The sequence below is a fragment of the Trichomycterus rosablanca genome, chromosome 13, assembly GCF_030014385.1.
Source record: "Trichomycterus rosablanca isolate fTriRos1 chromosome 13, fTriRos1.hap1, whole genome shotgun sequence".
NCBI lineage: Eukaryota > Metazoa > Chordata > Actinopteri > Siluriformes > Trichomycteridae > Trichomycterus > Trichomycterus rosablanca.
The window spans coordinates 29671802-29694385 of NC_086000.1; the positions used below are offsets into that span (position 1 = coordinate 29671802).

Sequence of the window (22584 nt, forward strand, 5' to 3'; positions counted from 1 at the left end):
TGGCACCAAGATGTTAGCAGCAGATCCTTTAACTCCTGTAAGTTGTGAGGTGGGGCCTCCATGGATGGGACTTGTTTGTCCAGCACATCCCACAGATGCTCAACTGGATTGAGATCTGGGGAATTTGGAGGCCAAGTCAACACCTCAAACTCGTGGTTGTGCTCCTCAAACCATTGCTGAACCATTTTTGCTGGATGGATCGGACCACACGGGCCAGCCTTCGCTCCCCACGTGTATCAATGAGTCTTCGACGGTTTACCATTGTTCCTTGCTTGGACCACTTTTGGTAGATACTGACCACTGCAGACCGGGAACTCCCCACAGGAGCTGCAGTTTTGGAGATGCACTGATACAGTTGTCTAGCTATCACAATTTGGCCCTCGTCACTTGACCCACTAACAGGTGCCATGATGAAGAGATAATCAGTGTTATTCACTTTACCTGTCAGTGCTCATAATGTTATGCCTGGTGGGTGTAAATAAATAGACCATGTGACTGGCATCAATACAATAATCCCAAACTTAAATTTAAATCTAATATTTTAACAATGCTAAATTAAGAGGTTGTGTATTATAGTTGACATATTATTGGGTTAATTAAGTCTATTTATTAAAATATTAATTACTGCATTGAAAAACAAAGGTACAGTATGTAAAACTTGGTACTTCCCACACATTGAATAATTAATCATAATAAACTTTAGCTGTAGAAATGAGCTATACATGGGTAAAACTGTGTAACTGTATTATTTGCCAGATCAGAATCTCTAAGGTCTTTGAGAAAAGTGTGATTTCACTTTTAAACCAACCACCCACACAGCAAAATCCTCAGTGTTGCAATAATCTCTGTGTACACATGTATACAACCGAGCTTAGGCGTTGTTGCTAATCAGTGTAGGCATTAATCAAAGCCCAAGGAATTTTCTGTTCACCCACTATCAAACATGAAAAGCATCTAAAAATCTAACATGAACATGAGTTTATATTTATCCTCAAAAGTGGTTCCAGCCCTTTTCTGAGTAGGATTTGACATTCTTGGATTAAATAAATCTTTTTATTCTTCTTTCTTAAAAAAATAAAGCAACAAATCATTGAAATTAGTTTTATACACATTAATAATCCATAACCTAGTACAATTTTGAACACATCCGTTCAGGTCAGTCACATATAAGTTCTTTTATGTAATAATTTCACTTCTTAATATTAGGGCTGGCTCAATACCACTTTTTGTCCGATACGATATCGATACTGCAAATTGAGTATCTGCCGATACAGTAATAATACATGCCTCAATGCACCATGGTTAAATTAGCTATCTAAATAACAATGCTCAGACTGTGAAACACATATTCTAAAGGAATAAATACAGAACCTACAACATCACACTTCTGCAAAACTGCTGTTTTTATTTTAACTTTTACACACAGAACATTTAGCAGCATTTTTGGTTTCACCTACGTTCGAGCTGTTGTTCACGTGACACATCTCGCTTTACGGCGTGTCGTCCAAAGTGTCTACAATTGGAAGATGTGGATGTCAATCAAACGCGATGGACCAATTAGAATTGATGCAGAGTTGAGATTATCCGTTAAAGTTCTGTCAAGTTTTTATATTATTAAACCCTGCTGGATTTTGAAGAGGACATCTGTGGCTAAACGAGAAACAGTGTAGTTTGTTTTATTTCATAACACTAATGGAATAATCGTTGAGGATGTGAGAGATCTCCAAGCCGGGACAAGATAGGTTCTTTATCTCAGGTGAGCGATTTATCATTTATAAAGCGATTTTTATTGTGTTTAAACAGTGTTTTTAGATGTGGCAGTAGTAGATGATTTTTGTGTTTAAACAGTGTTTTTAGATGTGGCAGTAGTAGATGATTTGTATTGTGTTAAACAGTGTTTGTAGATGTGGCAGAAGTAGATGATTTTTGTGTTTAAACAGTATTTTAGATGTGGCAGTAGTAGATGATTTTTATTGTGTTAAACAGTGTTTGTAGATGTGGCAGAAGTAGATGATTTTTGTGTTTAAACAGTGTTTTTAGATGTGGCAGTAGTAGATGATTTTTATTGTGTTAAACAGTGTTTGTAGATGTGGCAGAAGTAGATGATTTTTATTGTGTTAAACAGTGTTTGTAGATGTGGCAGTAGTAGATGATTTTTGTGTTTAAACAGTGTTTTTAGATGTGGCAGTAGTAGATGATTTTTATTGTGTTAAACAGTGTTTGTAGATGTGGCAGAAGTAGATGATTTTTTTTAAATGTTAAAAGTTTAAGTAGATCAGTGTGTTTTAATTTCTGAATGGCTGTTGCAGATGAGTTGTAGATCAGTGGCACATGTTAATGATGTCATCAAGATGCACCTTGTTACGGCAGTTGCAGAGTGAGCTGGCAATAAACGGCACTCTGCTGGAACATATCTTCGTGTGTTATTTGCCTTACACACAAACAGTGGCCTTATTTACATTAAGTGTTATTTACATTAAGTGTTATTTACATTGTGTTATTTACATTAAGTGTTATTTACATTAAGTGTTATTTACATTAAGCAACAGTATCAGATCGGAATACACATTTTTTTCCATCCGATATCCGATCCAGTGATTTGGGCCAATATACAGAGTATCGGATCGGTGCCAGCCCTACTTAATATAATAATGAATATAAGTACATTAGCCCACTATTGCTAAGGTCTAAGAATTCAGGGTTCGAGTCTCAACGATAATAACGGCCTGTCGGGTGTGTACATGGACATGATTGGCTAATATTGGGGAGAGTACGGCCAAAATAGCTTAGCCACTGGGAGGCACACTTGTCAGTGCACTCTTAATACCAGTCTCAAGCCTAAATAGAAATAGTTTATATATATATACACACCGATCAGCCATAACATTAAAACCACCTCCTTGATTCTACACTCACTGTCCATTTTATCAGCTACACTTACTATATAGGAGCACTTTGTAGTTCTACAATTACTGACTGTAGTCCATCTGTTTCTCTGCATGCTTTGTTATCCCCCGTTCATGCTGTTCTTCAATGGTCAGGACCAGCACAACACACACTAACACACCACCACCATGTTATTGTCACTGCAGTGCTGAGAATCATCCACCACCTAAATAATACCTGCTCTGTGGTGGTCCTGTGGGGGGTCCTGAGGGGGGTCCTGACCATTGAAGAAAAGGGTGAAAGCAGGCTAAAAAAGTATGTAGAGATTGATTGTAGAACCTCAAAGTGCTTCTATATGGTAAGTGGAGCTGATATGGACAGTGAGTGTAGAAACAAGGAGGTGGTTTTAATGTTATGGATGGAACACATGGGTAAACATGCCTCTGTCCCAACTTTTTTAGAGCGTGTTGCAGACATCAAATTGTAAATATGTTTATATTTACCAACTACAATGGAGGTGAACAGTAAAAACACTGGAATTCTTAAAGACTCAAATGAATTTAACAAATCACAGACTTTATTGCCTGTTACAAAATGTCCCAATTTTCTTAAAATGAAGTTTATTTAACAACATATAAAACAATACATAATGTAGAATCCTCTTAAATAATAGAATAAGCCTGAAGGACAAAACCAGTAAGAAGTACTGTATATATTTCCATAAATGCTGGAACATTGTGAGCTGGGCAAGTTGCCATAAACCATACAATAGGGAACTGCATCTGAGTGGGCCGACATTCTCTAATGCATACTAACGAACTGCAGATTAGGAGGCCATTCAGATTTATTAAGTATGAGATAGCGTGGGAGCCATGTCACAAACATCAACTGGGTCCCTGCCAAAAAAGAAGAAAAAAAATTACTTATTAAAGTAGATAGCAGGACCAGGAAAACGTGTGGAAATAATGTAACATCTGAAATGAGATAGAAAATAATGTGTGTAAAACTTTCTGAAAGAACAGAAAGCAGCAGGGCAGGTAAGTGGTTGGTTGGTAGGGTAGGTAGGAAAGAGAACATTAAAAAAAAAAAAAACATTGAAAAAAGAAATGGAAGAAAAGAAAGTAAAGCAATTATAAAAGTAAGTAGTACAACAGGAGAAAGGTTAAAAATAAAAAGGTAGTTATACAGTATATTATGCATAGTTATATATCTCTTATATGTGGCTGTGGTGCCCAGTGGTGCTTTGGCTGTGTGTATTGCTTTGTTCTGGTGTCGACTAAACCCAGTAGAGTTTACTGGTCGCTTCTAATTGCAGTTGTAATAATTATGATAAATGTTAAAATACAATTTCTATATGAACTTAAAAATAAGAGACACAAACATACACTGATCAGCCATAACATTAAAACCACCTCCTTGTTTCTACACTCACTGTCCATTTTATCAGCTTCACTTACCATATAGAAGCACTTTGTAGTTCTACAATTAGAACTACAACTTTGTTAGCCCCCTTTCATGCTGTTCTTCAATGGTCAGGACTCTCCCAGGACCAATACAGAGTAGGTATTATTTAGGAGGTGGATCATTCTCAGCACTGCAGTGACACTGACATGGTGGTGATGTGTTAGTGTGTGTTGTGCTGGTATGAGTGGATCAGACACAGCAGCGCTGCTGGAATCTTAAATACCATGTCCACTCACTGTCCACTCTATTAGACACTCCTACCTAGTTGGTCCACCTTGTAGATGTAAAGTCAGAGACGATCGCTCATCTATTGCTGCTGTTTGAGTTGGTCATCTTCTAGACCATCAGTGGTCACAGGACGCTACCCATGGGGCGCTGTTGGCTGGATATTTTTGGTTGGTGGACTATTCTCAGTCCAACAGTGACAGTGTGTGTTGTGCTGGTATAAATGGATAAGACACATCAATAATGATGGAGTTTTTAAAACATCTCACTAACACACTACCACCATGTCAGTGTCACTGCAGTGCTGAGAATGACCCACCACCCAAATAATACCTACTCTGTAGTGGTCCTGGGAGAGTCCTGACCATTGAAGAACAGCATGAAAAGGGGCTAACAAAGCATGCAGAGAAACAGATGGACTACAGTCAGTAATTGTAGAACTACAAAGTGCTTCTATATGGTAAGTGGAGCTGATAAAATGGACAGTGAATGTAGAAACAAAGGTGGTTTTAATGTTATGGCTGATCAGTGTATATTCTTATTATGCGATGACTAAGGCGGCTCAGTGGGCCAGTTAGGGGTTTTTCTGTGTGGAGTTTGCATGTTCTCCCAATATCTGTGTAGGTTTTCTCTGGGAACTCCGGTTTCCTCCAACAGTCTAAAAACATGCAAGTGAGTTAAATTAAAGATACAAAATTGTCCATGACTGTGTTTGACATTAAATTTATGACTTGATGGATCTTGTGTAACCAGTAACTACCGTTTCTGTCATGAATGTAACCAGTGTGTAAAACATGGTGTAAAACAACTCTACCACAACCACTAAGTCCATTTTTAGACAGACTTAAAACCAAAAAGAGTTTTTCAGAGGTGAAAGTTATGTGGAATCATGTATCTTTTACTTCTAGTATCTGCACAGCTCAGAATTAAAAAGTAATGCTTTTTTTATTCATATGAGTTATGTAATAGTCCTACTTTTACTTTCTGAGTGTGTTTCTGCTCAGTTGGATCTAGGCACGGTGAAACTTTGCAGCTGTCTGTGATCTGATCTCCACATAGGGGGCCCAGATAGAATACCTAATATACAGGATCTACTTTATATATAGACCTATAGGTATTTTACCCACCACTCTTATGAGGTATATTGTTACATTGTATATGTAGTTTAAGTATCTGGTCTATGTATACTGTATGTGGCCATCTTCACATCTTCATACAATTTGCATTTAGCATTCAGGTGCCTAAATTAATGCTGAATAAATTTGCCTTACACATCTTAAGATGTGCAACAGTACGGGGTCGTCGCTGTCGCATTTTTTTATTTAAAAATTCTCCACACATTCTCTATTGGGGACAGGTCAGGACTGCAGGCAGGCCAGTAATGTGTGCAGCATGTGGTTTTGCATTGTCTTGTTGAAAAATACATGGACGTCCCTGGAAAAGATGACGTCTTGAAGACAGCACATGTTGCTCTAAGATCTCAATGTACTTTTCTGCATTACTGCTGCCATCACAAGTGTAAAGATTCCTGGCTTTTAGACTTATCGCTGATAACAGTCCGGATGGTCTGTTTCGTCTTTGGTCCGGAGCACATGACGTCCATTTTTTTCCAAAAAAATACCTGGAATGCTGATTCATTTGACCACAATACATGTTTCCACTGTGTGATGGTCCATCCTAGATTCCTCCGAGCCCAGAGAAGTTGACGTCGCTTCTGGACATGGTTAACATAAGGTTTCTTTGTTGCACGGTAAAGTTTCAAGTGGCATTTGTGCATGTAACTCTGTATTGTAGTGCTTGACAAAGGTTTGCCAAAGTAATCCCTCACCCATGTGGTTATATCAGCTATTGTTGAGTGGTGGTTCTAGATGCAGTGCCGTCTGATGGATCGAAGATCACAGGGGTTCAGCTTAAGCTTGCGCCCTTGGCCTTTTCGCACTGAAATCCCTCCCGATTCCTTGAATGATATTATGCACTGTAGAGGGAGAAAAATGCAATTCCCTTCCAATCTTTCTTTGAGGTTCATTGTCTTTAACCATTTTAATAATTTTCTCCTGGAGATCCTCTGATCATCTTTGCTCATCAAAGACTCAACCTATCCTGGATGCTGCTTTTGTACCAAACCATGATAACAATCACCTGTTCATATCAACTGTTTGGAATCACATCATTATTTCGTTTTTCACCTCATTACTAGCCCTAAATTGTCCCCGTCCCAGCTTTTTTTTGGAATGTGTTGCAGGTCTGAAATGCAGGAATGGAGGTATATTAGCAAATTAAATTAAGTTGAGCAGATAAAACAGGAAATATCTTGGGTTCAAACTGTCTGCATTTCTATTTTAGTTGCATTTTCCATACTGTTCCAATTTTTTCCTGATTTAGTGTTGTAATAATATAGTAAATATAAATTATAAATGAACATAAACATTTGGCTGTATTTTTCTCCTTTGTTTTGAAAGGCTGTTCAATGCCAAAAATATGCCAAAAATTTATTTCTAAAAGTCAGTGTAAACCCAGAGTCTCATGATTTATTAATGAAAAGGCAGGGCAGCCCGGTAAATATAGTTATCTTCCTCTACTGCATTAAATAGGCACAGTGACATCATTATGACATATTTAGAAGGTGATTCCTTGACTACCAGCCTTTACGACCATGATTATGTAAAGCTTGCTGTTGACAGTGTCAGTTGTGTTCCAGCAGCTTCTACTTCATGGCAGACCTGATCCTTCTGTCAGAATAAGGTGTCACTTTGGGTTTTCCTTTCGGCTTTTCAGACCCTGTGTGCCTAACCTCTCTCGGTCCAGTGCTCATCAGAGACAAAAAAGAACAGGGGGTACATCTCAGATGCTGTAAATATAACCTGAGTCGGAGCTTCCAGAGCAAAGTGGACACGTTACCAAGCTAGCAATTCTAAATATTACATCTCTTACTTACAAATGTATTTTAGTTAATTAATTTATTACAGCTTGATTGTTCTGCTTGTAATGCTGCAACGGTATTAGTTGAGTCAGTGTCACAAATCCAGCCTCTCTGTGCTCCCGGAGCTCATGTTTATGTGCCATGTCACATGGTTGGGGTGGTTTGTTTGTTTATGACGCCCCTTCAAGGTTATTGGTCAGTGAAGCTAATGATCCACAGCTGTACCTCGTTGTATGGTAAATGCTCAATGCATGTAAGGACATTGCTGTGGATCATTCAGCGTAGGCTGTTTTGACTTTGTTATGCTTGTCATGTTTTGATGAGCGCTTCAATCATGGTTGTGACTTTGGTTTATAGTAAGAGAACTTTGATTGCTCATGCTTTTGCTTAGAAGTAGTGATGGCATAAGTGGAGCTTTTGAGAGATCGAAGCATCCATAGCAAACATTTCATTACTCTACTTTAAGTAAACAACAGTCCAAGAACACAAATCTGCTAAAAGCCTGTTTTTTTTTTTTTTTTATTTTTTTTATTTTTTTTTTTTTTTTAAGAAACGAGTGTTAGTAAGTAAGTACTAGTCATCTTAAGTGCTTAGTAAAAAGGTGGGTTTTATTAGACCTGGAAGGTAGCTTGGGGCTGGTCCATTTATGGCTTTGTAGGCGAGCATCAGTGTTTTAAAGTGAATGCGTGCAGCTACAGGAAGCCAGTGAAGAGAACGCAGCAGTGGGGTGATGTGGCAGCGTTTAGGTTGGTTAAAAACCAGGCGAGCAGCTGCATTTTGGATGAGTTGCAGTGGTTTAATAGTGGACATAGGAGCTCCTGCCAGGAGGGAGTTGCAGTAGTCCAGCCGTGAGATTACAAGTGATTGGACCAGAATCTGAGTAGCTTCCATGAAGAGAAATGGCCGAATCTTCCTGATGTTGTATGTTGTCTACACACGGAGAGAAGGTCAGCTGGTTATCCAGGACGACACCAAGGAGTCATCAAGAGAGATGATCAGGTCCTGGGTTGGAGATTGATCTCCAGGAATAAGTAGCAGCTCTATCTTGCTGGGATTGAGTTTTAGATGATGAGCTGACATCCATTGTGAGATATCTCGCAGACATGCTGAGATGCGAGCTGAGACCTGTGTGTCTGAAGGAGGAAATGACAGAATGAGCTGAGTATCATCTGCATAGGAGTGGTAAGAGAAACCATGGGCTATGACCTTACCCAGAGAGCAGGTGTAGATAGAGAAAAGAAGTGGGCCAGAGCCCTGAGGAACACCGGTTGAGAGAGTGCATGGAGGGGATATAGATCCCCTCCATGACACTTGGTAAGAGTGCCCTTCCAGGTAGTATTCCTGTTTTCATCTGCAAATAATTATCTTTACATATTAAAGCATTACTACATTACTACTACTATTATTATTATTATTATTATTACTGAGGTACAGTGACTGTGGTATTTAAATGTATGCTTGTAATCAACTGGGGATGGAACAACCAGAAGCTTCAATAAATCACATACTGACAAAAAGAATGATAAGGGGTTTAACTGTCTCTTAAATAGTCAACAACATAAGGGACAGCACCAAAGCTTTGAATCAGTCCCGCCCATTTTTGGTAGTTCATTGAAGTTTTCGAAGCTTCCGACGTCATATTCACGTGAGGGTAGGGGCTTCAATACAAGCTCCGATACACTGAGTCGACTCGGCGAGTGTTACAAAAGTGAAACAAGCTTTGAAGCCTAGGTATCGAATGTCCCATAACCAAGCATTAGCATTGTTAGCTTAGGGTCTAGGGTAGTTTAGGGTCAGGTTTCATGTGTGTTTAGATTAGTGTTAGGTGTGTCTAGGTTTGTGTGTCTTGTCTTGTGCTAACTGGTCTTGTCTGTTATTGGTCTACATCTGTGTGTGTGTGTGTGTGTGTGTGTGTGTGTGTGTGGTCCCTCATCTGTAGCCCATTTGTTACTGTTGGCTCCACCAAATTTTTAAATGTATCATGTGCTAGCGGTATAGGCGGAGGTCTAGCTGTTCTGTTACGTGATTTTCTCCATCGCAAGCAGTTATCATCTGGTTTCTTCATATTGCCTGAGTATCTCTGTGCATTTCTAAAAGAAGCACTATGTAACTGATCAGGCATAATATTATGACCACCTTCCTTGTGTTGGCCCCCTGTTGCTGCCAAAACAGCCCTGACCCATTGACGTATGGACTCCACTAGACCACTGAAGGTGTGCTGTGGTATCTGGCACCAAGATGTTAGCAGCAGATCCTTTAACTCCTGTAAGTTGCGATGAGGGGCCTCCATGGATCGGACTTGTTTGTCCAGCACATCCCACAGCACATTTTGGTATTCATTTTTTTTTTAAGAAACGAGTGTTAGTAAGTAAGTACTAGTCATCTTAAGTGCTTAGTAAAAAGGTGGGTTTTATTAGACCTGGAAGGTAGCTTGGGGCTGGTCCATTTATGGCTTTGTAGGCGAGCATCAGTGTTTTAAACTGAATGCGTGCAGCTACAGGAAGCCAGTGAAGAGAACGCAGCAGTGGGGTGATGTGGCAGCGTTTAGGTTGGTTAAAAACCAGGCGAGCAGCTGCATTTTGGATGAGTTGCAGTGGTTTAATAGTGGACATAGGAGCTCCTGCCAGGAGGGAGTTGCAGTAGTCCAGCCGTGAGATTACAAGTGATTGGACCAGAATCTGAGTAGCTTCCATGAAGAGAAATGGCCGAATCTTCCTGATGTTGTATGTTGTCTACACACGGAGAGAAGGTCAGCTGGTTATCCAGGACGACACCAAGGAGTCATCAAGAGAGATGATCAGGTCCTGGGTTGGAGATTGATCTCCAGGAATAAGTAGCAGCTCTATCTTGCTGGGATTGAGTTTTAGATGATGAGCTGACATCCATTGTGAGATATCTCGCAGACATGCTGAGATGCGAGCTGAGACCTGTGTGTCTGAAGGAGGAAATGACAGAATGAGCTGAGTATCATCTGCATAGGAGTGGTAAGAGAAACCATGGGCTATGACCTTACCCAGAGAGCAGGTGTAGATAGAGAAAAGAAGTGGGCCAGAGCCCTGAGGAACACCGGTTGAGAGAGTGCATGGAGGGGATATAGATCCCCTCCATGACACTTGGTAAGAGTGCCCTTCCAGGTAGTATTCCTGTTTTCATCTGCAAATAATTATCTTTACATATTAAAGCATTACTACATTACTACTACTATTATTATTATTATTATTATTACTGAGGTACAGTGACTGTGGTATTTAAATGTATGCTTGTAATCAACTGGGGATGGAACAACCAGAAGCTTCAATAAATCACATACTGACAAAAAGAATGATAAGGGGTTTAACTGTCTCTTAAATAGTCAACAACATAAGGGACAGCACCAAAGCTTTGAATCAGTCCCGCCCATTTTTGGTAGTTCATTGAAGTTTTCGAAGCTTCCGACGTCATATTCACGTGAGGGTAGGGGCTTCAATACAAGCTCCGATACACTGAGTCGACTCGGCGAGTGTTACAAAAGTGAAACAAGCTTTGAAGCCTAGGTATCGAATGTCCCATAACCAAGCATTAGCATTGTTAGCTTAGGGTCTAGGGTAGTTTAGGGTCAGGTTTCATGTGTGTTTAGATTAGTGTTAGGTGTGTCTAGGTTTGTGTGTCTTGTCTTGTGCTAACTGGTCTTGTCTGTTATTGGTCTACATCTGTGTGTGTGTATGTGTGTGTGTGTGTGTGTGTGTGGTCCCTCATCTGTAGCCCATTTGTTACTGTTGGCTCCACCAAATTTTTAAATGTATCATGTGCTAGCGGTATAGGTGGAGGTCTAGCTGTTCTGTTACGTGATTTTCTCCATCGCAAGCAGTTATCATCTGGTTTCTTCATATTGCCTGAGTATCTCTGTGCATTTCTAAAAGAAGCACTATGTAACTGATCAGGCATAATATTATGACCACCTTCCTTGTGTTGGCCCCCTGTTGCTGCCAAAACAGCCCTGACCCATTGACGTATGGACTCCACTAGACCACTGAAGGTGTGCTGTGGTATCTGGCACCAAGATGTTAGCAGCAGATCCTTTAACTCCTGTAAGTTGCGATGAGGGGCCTCCATGGATCGGACTTGTTTGTCCAGCACATCCCACAGCACATTTTGGTATGGGATGTCCACTAAACTAATTGTTAGGTGTCCACATACTTATAGTCTTCCTATCGTCCATTCATCCATCCATCCATCCATCCATCCATCCATTCAAATAGTGTTGTCACTTTCTAAATTCCACAGTTTATCTAATATTATTTTAATTAAAGGAGTCCCAGAAAACTAGCAAGATCGTTTTTTTTTTCAATAAGCTAATATCTTATTACCAGTGATCTGTGGTGTCCCCCAAGGGTCGATTTTTGGTCCACTCCTATTTATAAATACTTGGCCAGGTTATTAGGCTATTAATTTATTTTATCTAAAATTATTTGGTTCAAACAACAGTGTAAAAGCATGCATACCCTCACAACTCCTGTAAGTTGTGAGGTGGGGCCTCCATGAATCAGACTTGTTTGTCCAGCACATCCCACAGATGCTCTATTAGATTGAAATCTGGGGAATTTGGAGGCCAAGTCAACACCTCAAACTCGTTGTTGTGCTCCGCTTGCTGTCTAATATATCCCACCTACTAACAGGTGCCGTGATGAAGAGATAATCAGTGTTATTCACTTCACCTGTCACTGGTCATAATGTAATGCCTGGTCAGTGTATACTACTAATAATAATCTGCATTTAAAGGACAATTTTGCCAAAGAACTACATGTCATATTCTCTTTTACATCATGTTAATAAGAGTGCACACCATCCTGGTCCTGACATATCAGCCTCTATTAAGGATGTCACTTTGTCAGATCATTACTGTGTGTTCTTTGATATGCTGGCCTTATTATTCATCAAGAGCAGACAGGGTTTTTTTTTCTTCAACAGAAGGTGTATATATATTAACACAGTTAGACTTTTAATGAGCAAAATGTGCACTACACCATGCAAACTATATGATTCTGTTGGTCAAAACTATGTCATGCAAAAAGAAAGCACCATGGAGAAACACTACTGCTGTACAACTTCAAACAAGTGTGCAAGGTTAAACACCAATCTTACAATAATACATAGCATTAAAACCACCTCCTTGTTTCTACACTGACTGTCCAGTTTATTAGCTCCACGTACCACATAGGAGCACTTTGTAGTTTTACAATTACTGACTTGTAGTCCATCTGTTTCTCTGCATGCTTTGTTAGCCCCCTTTCATGCTTTTCTTCAATGGTCAGGACTCTCCCAGGACCACCACAGAGCAGGTATTATTTAGGTGGTGGATCATTTTCAGCACTGCATTGACACTGACATGGTGGTGGTGTGTTAGTGTGTGTTGTGCTGGTATGAGTGAATCAGACACAGCAGCGCTGCTGGAGTTTTTAAATACCGTGTCCACTCACTGTCCACGCTATTAGACACTCCTACCTAGTCGGTCCACCTTGTAGACGTAAAGTGATCGCTCATCTATTGCTGCTGTTTTAGTTGGTCCTCTTCTAGACCTTCATCAGTGGTCACAGGATGCTGCCCACAAGGCACTGTTGGCTGGATGTTTTTGGTTGGTGGACTATTCTCAATCCAACAGTGACAGTGAGGTGTTTAAAAACTCCATCAGTGCTGCTGTGTCTGATCCACTCATACCAGCACAACACACACTAACACACCACCACCATGTCAGTGTCATTGCAGTGCTGAGAATGATCCACCAACTAAATAATACCTGCTTTGTGGTGGTACTGTGGGGGTCCTGATCATTGAAGAACAGCAAGAAAGGGGACTAACAAAGCATGCAGAGAAACAGATGGACTACAGTCACTACAAAGTGCTTCTATATGGTAAGTGGAGCTGACCCTGAGCCTGATTGGATAAGCGGTTAAGAAATTAAATGAATATAGTATTAAGGTACATAATGAAACTCTAATTAGGGTAATTAATGAAGTTTGCTTAAATCTCAGTGCTGCCTTTGATACCATTGACCACAAAAGTCTTATAGACAGACACGCAAACTGGGTAAAATGGTTAAGCTCATATCTGTAGGACAGGAGCTATTTTGTTGAAATAGAAAATAATATTTCTGAGAATGTCCCAGTGATTTGTGTTGTCCCCCAAGGTTTGATTTTTGGTCCATTCCTATTTATAAATACTTGGCCAGGTTATTAGGCTATTAATTTATTTTATCTAAAGTGATTTGGTTCAAACATCAGTGAAAAGCATGCATACCTTCACAAATGCTTTATTTACTGAATGGGGACGAATTCCTACATACTTAAGGTGGGTGGGGGAAACTTCATAATTGGATTGGACCCTTGGTTTTTCCACAGCTTATCTAATATTTTAATTAAAAGATCATGATAGGGTTTATTTGTAATAAGCTAGCCTACCTGCTAAGTGGCATCGTATTACCAGTGAACTGTGGTGTCCTCCAGGGTTTGATTTTTGGTCCACCCATGATTCTACAAAACTATGGACTCTCCTGCCACAGCTATGCAGATGATACTCAGATATATTTGGCCTTAAACACATTACTAACTGTATAGAATAAAACTTTCTGCAGTTGAATAAATATGCAATTAATTAGAGTAAATTTGATCTGGGAACAGCTATATAAGGCACAGACTAGCTGCATATCTGGAATCAAGAGCCATCAAATTAATAGAACTAGCTTGTAACCTTGCCATACTAATAGATTCAGGTCTTAGCTGTAGTAGTCATGTTAAAGCAGTTACTAAATCAGCATTTAATCATCTTAAGAACATCAATACCTGAGAAACTCGTTTACTGAGTGGACTGCCAAAAAAAATCCCTACACTGGATACCAGTATGTAACAAAATAGCCTGTAAAGTACAGTTACTGTTCTCTAAATATTGGTTTAGGACCATCATATCTATTGGGTATGCTACAGAGATACACTGACTAGGCATAACATTATGACCACTAACAAGTGAAGTAAATAACACTGATTATCTCCTCATCACGGCACCTGCTAGTGGGTGGGATATTAACTAGGCAGCAAGTGAACATTTTATCCTCAAAGTTGATGTGTTAGAAGCAGGAAAAATGGACAAGGGTCAGTATCTATCAAAAGTGGTCCAAGGAAGGAACAGTGGTAAACCGGCCACAGGGTCATGGGTGGCCAAGTCTTATTGATGCACGTGAGGAGCAAAGGCTGGCCCGTGTGGTAGCTCTACAGTAGCTCGTCCAACAGACGAGCTACTGTAGCTCAAATTGCTGAAGAAGTTAATGCTGGTTCTGATAGAAAGGTGTGAGAATACACAGTGCATCACAGTTCGTTGTGTATGGGGCCAACACAATATTAGAAAGGTGGTCATAATGTTATGCCTAATCAGCTCAGTTCAAAACCCTGTTTTGCTTTATTATTATTATTATTATTATTATTATTATTATTATTAAAGTTTAGTTTACTTTTTAATTGAAACTGCACTTCATAATCCTTGATTTAATCTTTTATATGATTTTAAAGTTTGATTTTTTCTCTTAGAACTCTTTCATCCTTTTTTAATTCTTTAAGATTATTTTAATTACATATCTCATTATTTTAATCATCTTTCATCATATTTCATATTTTCATCTTCTATTTTCTCTAATTTTTCTAATTTGTGAAGCACTTTGAAAAGATGCAGAGTATTCAAGGTGCTTTATAAATAAACCTGCCCTGCGTTGCCCTTTGGACTTCTGTCTTATATACTTTGTGCTTAGGAGCTAGTCTGGTTTGTACAGGTCTATGGAACTTAAGTTGCTAAGCAATGGCTTTAGACACTTTAAGTGACATTCCTGACTCAAAAATCCACTTTTTGAGATCCAAACATATCCTTCCTTAAACTCTCTAAGTAGGTGCAGATATACTAGTTATATGTATTTGTATGATACAACCCTAAATCATAAAATGTTGGGACAGTATGGAAAATGTAAATAAAATAATCAGCAGTGTTCCTTACATTTACTTTGACTTTTATTTGATTGCAGACAGTTTAAACCGCCTTGTTAAAAAATGCATGGACGTCCCTGGAAAAGATGACGTCTTGAAGGCAGCATATGTTCCTCTAAGATCTCAATGTACTTTTCTGCATCACAAAAGTGTAAATAAGAGCAGACAAAACATGAAATATCTTGGGTTCAAACTGTCTGCATTCCAAAATAAAAGCCAAATGTAAGGGACACTGCATTTTTATTTTATTTGCATTTTCCATACTGTCCCAACTTTTTCTGATTTGGGGTTGTACGTTATTTAGTGCATGTACACATCATCAGCAGATTTTGACACATGTGGTGGTGTAAAAGGATCGTTTTCGTTCATGCCAGGCTAGGTTATAACAGTTTTTATGCAGCACCCAAAGCACTAAATAAAAAAGGCAAATCCATATCATTTTCCAATTCCAGTGCATAGTCCTATCACTGAACTTTCTGCATGGGTTTTTCTGAAAAATGAACAAATAGAATTCTTGTATTCTGACTCTCTGGGAACTTAATTTATAATGCCGAATGTCGTTCGGGCCAGTGCCACGGTGCCCATCTGACAAGGCTAATCTTCTGGCTAATGGAAAATGCTGAGAATGCTGTCAGCCCTCTGTGTGTGCAATAACGGTCCTAATGAAAAGTAATGTGCCTTACTAGGACTCTGAACAAAATTCAAAAATCTGGTCATCTGCATTGGGTTATTTACCCAGCATGCATTTGTGCTGTAAAGGTTTTGTCTGGGCTACGGTGTCCTCAAGCATTTGCTCTTGCAATAGACTTCAAACGTCTATTAACCTATTAGCTCCACTTACCAATTAGTTCTACAATTACTGACTGTAGTCCATTTGTTTCTCTGCATGCTTTGTTAGCCCCCTTTCATGCTGTTCTTTGATGGTCAGGACCCCCACAGATCAGGTATTATTTAGGTGGTGGATCATTCTCAGCACTGTAGTGACACTGACATGGTGGTGGTGTGTTAGTGTGTGTTGTGCTGGTATGAGTGGATCAGACACAGCAGCGCTGCTGGAGTTCATAAATACCATGTCCACTCTATTAGACACTCCTACCTAGTTGGTCCACCTTGTAGATGTAAAGTCAGAGACGATCGCTCATCTATTGCTGCTGTTTGAGTTGGTCATCTTCTACACCTTCATCAGTGGTCACAGGACACTGCCCATGGGGTGCTGTTGGCTGGATATTTTTGTCCAGCAGTGACAGTGAGGTGTTTAAAAACTCAATCAGCGCTGCTGTGTCTGATTCACTCATACCAGCACAACACACACTAACACACCACCACCATGTCAGTGTCACTGCAGTGCTGAGTATGATCCACCACCCAAATAATACCTACTTTGTAGTGGTCCTGGGAGAGTCGTGACCATTGAAGAACAGCATGAAAGGGGGCTAACACTGCATGCAGAGAAATACATGGACTACAATCAGTAATTGTAGAACAACAAAGTGCTTCCATATGTGTGTAGAAACAATGAGGTGGTTATAATGTTATGGCTGATCGGTGTATTTACTGAATGGGGACAAATTCCCACATACTTAAATTGGGTGGGGGAAACTCCATAATTCTGTCCTTGGATTTGGTATGGGATCTCCAACAACCTCAGTCAGTTGTCCACATACTTATCGTCCGTCCATCCATCCATCCATCCATCCATCCATTCAAATAGTGTTGTCACTTTCTAAATTCCACAGCTCATCTAATATTTTAATTATTAGTTAATGATGGGGTCCTGAAAAAATAGCAAGGTTGTTTATTTGCAATACGCTAGCCTACCTGCTAGGTGGCAGCTCATTAAATGTGTTTAAATTATGTTGTGGAATTACATATTTACACAGTCATTAGCAGTTAGCTATCCATTATGAATAATGAAGGGGGTTTTCAAATTGTAAGTGTGTGTGTGTGTGTGTGTGTGTCTGTGTGTTTTCACAGCCAAGTGGACTTTTCGCACCTGTGGGGCTACAGGGCCAGTAGGTCCCACTGCCTCTCAGTGTAGCAGTTCGTACCGTAACACCAACATACAGGTGACTATAGGGACGAGTGGAGCAACTAAGGGCATCCAGATGTGGAGAATTCCTGAAACAGCACTATACAGGTACGTATAGGATCCAAACCTACCACACATGCACACACAAATATAAATGGTAACTTAACTTGTTGCAATAAAACATGCCAGTTTAACCCTTAATGCTATTATTATGTACACTGATCAGCCATAACAATAACACCACCTCCTTGTTTCTACACTCAATGTCCATTTTATCAGCTCCACTTACCATATAGCAGCACGTTGTAGTTCTACAATTACTGACTGTAGTCCATCTGTTTCCCTACATACTTTTTTACCCTGCTTTTACCCTGTTCTTCAATGGTCAGAACCCCCACAGGACCACCACAGAGCAGGTATTATTTAGGTGGTGGATCATTCTCAGCACTGCAGTGACAATGACATGGTGGTGGTGTGTTAGTGTGTGTTGTGCTGGTATGAGTGAATAAGACACAGCAGCGCTGCTGTAGTTTTTAAATACCGTGTCCACTCGCTATCCACTCTATTAGACACTGCTACCGAGTTGGTCCACCTTGTAGATGTAAAGTCAGAGACGATCGCTCATCTATTGCTGCTGTTTGAGTTGGTCATTTTTGAGACTCTTATCAGTGGTCACAGGACGCTGCCCACAAGGTGCTGTTGGCTGGATGTTTTTTGGTTGGTGGACTATTCTCAGTCCAGCAGTGACAGTGTGGAGTTTAAAAACTCCATCAGCATTGTTGTGTCTTACCCACTCATACCAGCACAAAACACACTAACACACCACCACCATGTCAGTGTCACTGCAGTGCTGAGAATGACCCACCGCCTAAATAATACCTACTTTGTGGTGGTCCTGGGAGAGTCCTGACCATTGAAGAACAGCATGAAAGGGGGCTAACACTGCATGCAGAGAAATACATGGACTACAATCAGTAATTGTAGAACAACAAAGTGCTTCCATATGGTAAGTGGAGCTGATAATATGGACAATGTGTGTAGAAACAATGAGGTGGCTATAATGTTATGGCTGATCGGTGTAGACTAATGTGGCAGAAAAACTGGTACACCAGTCTAGTGCCACACTGGGGCCTGTGGTAGCCTAGTGGGTAGGGCTTTGGGCTATCAACCGGAAGATTGGCGGTTCAAATCCAGGTTCTGCTATGTAGCCACTGTTGGGTCCTTGAGCAAGGCCCTTAACCCTGTCTGCTCCAGGGGCGCCGTAAGTTGGCTGACCCTGCGCTCTGACCCCAGCTTCCAACACCAGCTGGGATATGCGAAGAAAGAATTTCATTGTACTGTACATCTGTATATGTATATATGACAAATAAAGGATATCTTTCTTTCTTTCTTTCTTTCTTTCTAAATGCTGGGTTTGCCTTTACTGCTGAGGAAGCATTGGGTGCTCCCTCATTATTCAGTTCAAATATCGCTCTGAATTAAGGCACCTCAGTAGGCAGCATTTTAAGGTATCTAAGAATTTAGACAGCCTTTTTCTCGGGTGTTCACATAGGATGATGTAAATGTACACCGACGAGGCAAAACATTATGACCACTGACAGGTGAAGTGAATAACACTGATTATCTCTTCATCACGGCACCTGTTAGTGGGTGGGATATATTAGGCAGCAAGTGAACATTTTATCCTCAAAGTTGATGTGTTAGAAGCAGGAAAAATGAGCAAGCATAAGGATTTGAGTGAGTTTGACCAGGGCCAAATTGTGATGGCTAGACGACTGGGTCAGAGCATCTCCAAAACTGCAGCTCTTGTGGGGTGTTAACTGTCTGCAGTGGTCAGTATCTATCAAAAGTTATTGAAGGTGGCGCAGCGGTAAAGTACGCTAGCACACCAGAGTTGGGGTTTCGAATACATCGTATCGAATCTCAGCTCTGCCTTTCCGACTGGGCTGGGCGGCAGTATGAACAACGATTGGCTGTTGTTCAGGGTTAGAGGGTAAGAAATCGGATCATAGGTCCTCATAACCGGTGCGACTGCGGCCCCTGCTGGCTGACTGATGGCGCCTGCACAGGGCTGAGGAATAATGCTGATTGGAGTGTGGCCCTCCATACACAGTGCCCGTCAAGTGTATGAACTCGACTTGTGCAGGTGAAAAATGCAGTCTGTACTGACTGTACGTTCCGGAGGGGGACGTCTTCAGTCAGTGGTGAAGGGTCGAATCAGTATAGAGGACGCAATCAGGGTAATTGGACACGACTAGATTAGGGGAGAAAATTGGGGGGGGGGGGGATGATCCAAGGAAGGAAAAGTGGTAAACCGGCGACAGGTTCATGGGCGACCAAGGCTCATTAAGGCAACGTGGGGAGCGAAGGCTGGCCCGTGTGGTCCGATCCAACAGACGAGCTTAAGTTAATGCTGGTTCTGATAGAAAGGTGTCAGAATACACAGTGCATCGCAGTTGCAGGGCTGTTTTGGACCGCTCCCGACCAAATTGCTAAGGTGACACAGGAACAAACTTGAACTCAGTAAAGGTTTATGACCCAATGCAACCTGCTGCTAATACTCAATGTGCAGGGATTTAAAATGTTACGTTCTGTGTGTTTGGTGCAGAATCACAGCTTACGGTGCAGCAGGCGGGCGTGGCGTTCAGAACTCCGAGAGGTCGCATGGAGTCTCCATAGTAGGAGATTTCAAGCTGAAGAAAAATGAAGTGCTGTACATCTTGGTGGGACAACGTGGTGAAGACGCCTGTCCTACTGTGAGCATAAAGTCACATTTTCTTACCAATGCTGATACAATACATGCTTACAACTAGTCCTTTAGTGTAATAGCAGATATTGGAGTGTTGCATTGGAAGGTAAAAGCATTCCAAGTAAACAGGTTTAATACATTCTCTAAAGCAGTATTCATTTGTTCACTTTAGCAAAACAAAACATAATTAAACTAAGAGCATCATTCTGCTACAAGTCCATTAGTAAGCATTATGGGTTAGGACCCAAAAAAGTACAGTTAATTGGGAAACTAACTTTGATTTTGTTTATGAATAATTTGTAAATGATTAATTTGCTTTAGAATTACATTATTGTACTTACATGCAAGCCTAAACCAAAGTATGTAATAAAGAAATATATGAGAAAAATGAATACCATAAAAAAAGCAAATGTTGACGGTTTTCTTCTGTAATATGTCCCGCATCACTGCTCCATTCATATTTCCTTTGATTACCTCAGTGTTTGTCTTCCAAACATCCAGCCACACATGGCAAACTAAAAAATAATTTTATATACACTGATCAGCCATAGCATTAAAACCACCTCCCTGTTTCTACACTCACTATCCATTTTATCAGCTCCACTTACCACATGAACGGACTTTGTAGTCCTACAATTACTGACTGTAGTCCGTCTGTTTCTCTGCATGCTTTGTTAGCCCCCTTTCATGCTGTTCTTCAATGGTCAGGACTCTCCCAGGACCACTACAGAGCAGGTATTATTTAGGTGGTGGATCATTCTCAGCACTGCAGTGACACTGACATGGTGGTGGTGTGTTAGTGTGTGTTGTGCTGGTATGAGTGGATCAGACACAGCAGCGCTGCTGGAGTTTTTAAATAGTGTCCACTCACTGTCCATTCTATTAGACACTCCTACCTAGTTGGTCCACCTTGTAGATGTAAAGTCAGAGACGATCGCTCATCTGTTGCTGCTGTTTGAGTTGGTCATCTTCTAGACCTTCATCAGTGGTCACAGGACGCTACCTGCTGTTGGCTGCTTATATTTTTGGCTGGTGGACTATTCTCAGTCCAGCAGTGACAGTGAGTTGTTTAAAACTCCATTAGCATTGCTGTGTCTGATCCACTCATACCAGCACAACACGCACTAACGCACCACCACCATGTCAGTGTCACTGCAGTGCTGAGAATGATCCACCACCTAAATAATACCTGCACTGTGGTGGTCCTGTGGGGGTCCTGACCATTGAAGAACAGCATGAAAGAGGGCTAACAATGCATGCAGGTGGACTACAGTCAGTAAGTGTTGAACTACAAAGTGCTTCTATATGGTAAGTTGAGCTGATAAAATGGAGAGTAAGTATACAAACAAGAAGGTGGTTTTAATGTTATGGCTGATCAGTAGATAGATAGATAGATAGATAGATAGATAGATAGATAGATAGATAGATAGATAGATAGATAGATAGATAGATAGATAGATAGATAGATAGATAGATAGATAGATAGATAGATAGATAGATAGATAGATAGATAGATACTATTTTATACCATGGAGTTTGTTAATATTATCTAACAGCACGTGTCTATTGTAAACATCTAAAGTAGTTCCAGCTACTGCAATAGTCTAACAGTAGCCTCACAATAAATAGAATTTAAAATTGAAGTCCAACTCCAGTGGTCCGAGCTCCAGTGGTCCCATCCCCCCCCCATTTTAATTAGTGAAAATGAATGAATAAATAAGATTAATACAAGTCCTGTTTCTTATAGTTACTGAATAGACCAAGATTTAGTTCATTTTCTACACCAGGTAGTGTTTTTGAATAAAGGATGCAATAAAGTAACTTGCTCAGCCCTGGATGTTTCGTTACATCTCTGCTTTACCTTGGTTCAGACTGTGGAGTCTCTGCAGAAAATCTGTCAGGAGCCAAATGATCCACCAGACAGCGAGAGCATGCTTAAAGGAGGTGGAGGCGGAGGAGGGGGTGCATCTTATATTTTTATGGTAAGGCACACAAAGCAGTGATGAATAAAAGAACTATATTACTGGTATCAATATCAAATACAAGTTACAGAGTTTCTAAATCAAGTATACACTGTTTATTTTATTTAATACCAAGTTATTTAAATGTATCATAAGTAAGGAATGACACATGAATTTGGGTGAATTTAAGACACCACACCTACACTCATTATGTATTATGTACTAAAATACTTTTTATTAAAAAAAAGACAATATACTAAGGTACTCAAGTGGCACTGCAACGGTTTAATGCACTAGCCTACCAATGACATAGCTCTTGAGCTTTTGATTAAGAATCCCCAGGTGGCGGC

General features: G+C 40.3%; 1 protein-coding gene across 1 annotated transcript in view; it reads left to right on the top strand.

Moving 5' to 3' along the window:
* Positions 1 to 22584, top strand: part of alk (ALK receptor tyrosine kinase) — a 711395-nt gene that overhangs the window by 613049 nt on the left and 75762 nt on the right. Inside the window, exons 16-18 of the mRNA XM_063006743.1 lie at positions 17470 to 17632; positions 20133 to 20280; positions 22145 to 22255. Of these exons, the coding sequence (XP_062862813.1) occupies positions 17470 to 17632; positions 20133 to 20280; positions 22145 to 22255 (422 nt within the window). The remainder of the gene's footprint in view (positions 1 to 17469; positions 17633 to 20132; positions 20281 to 22144; positions 22256 to 22584) is intronic.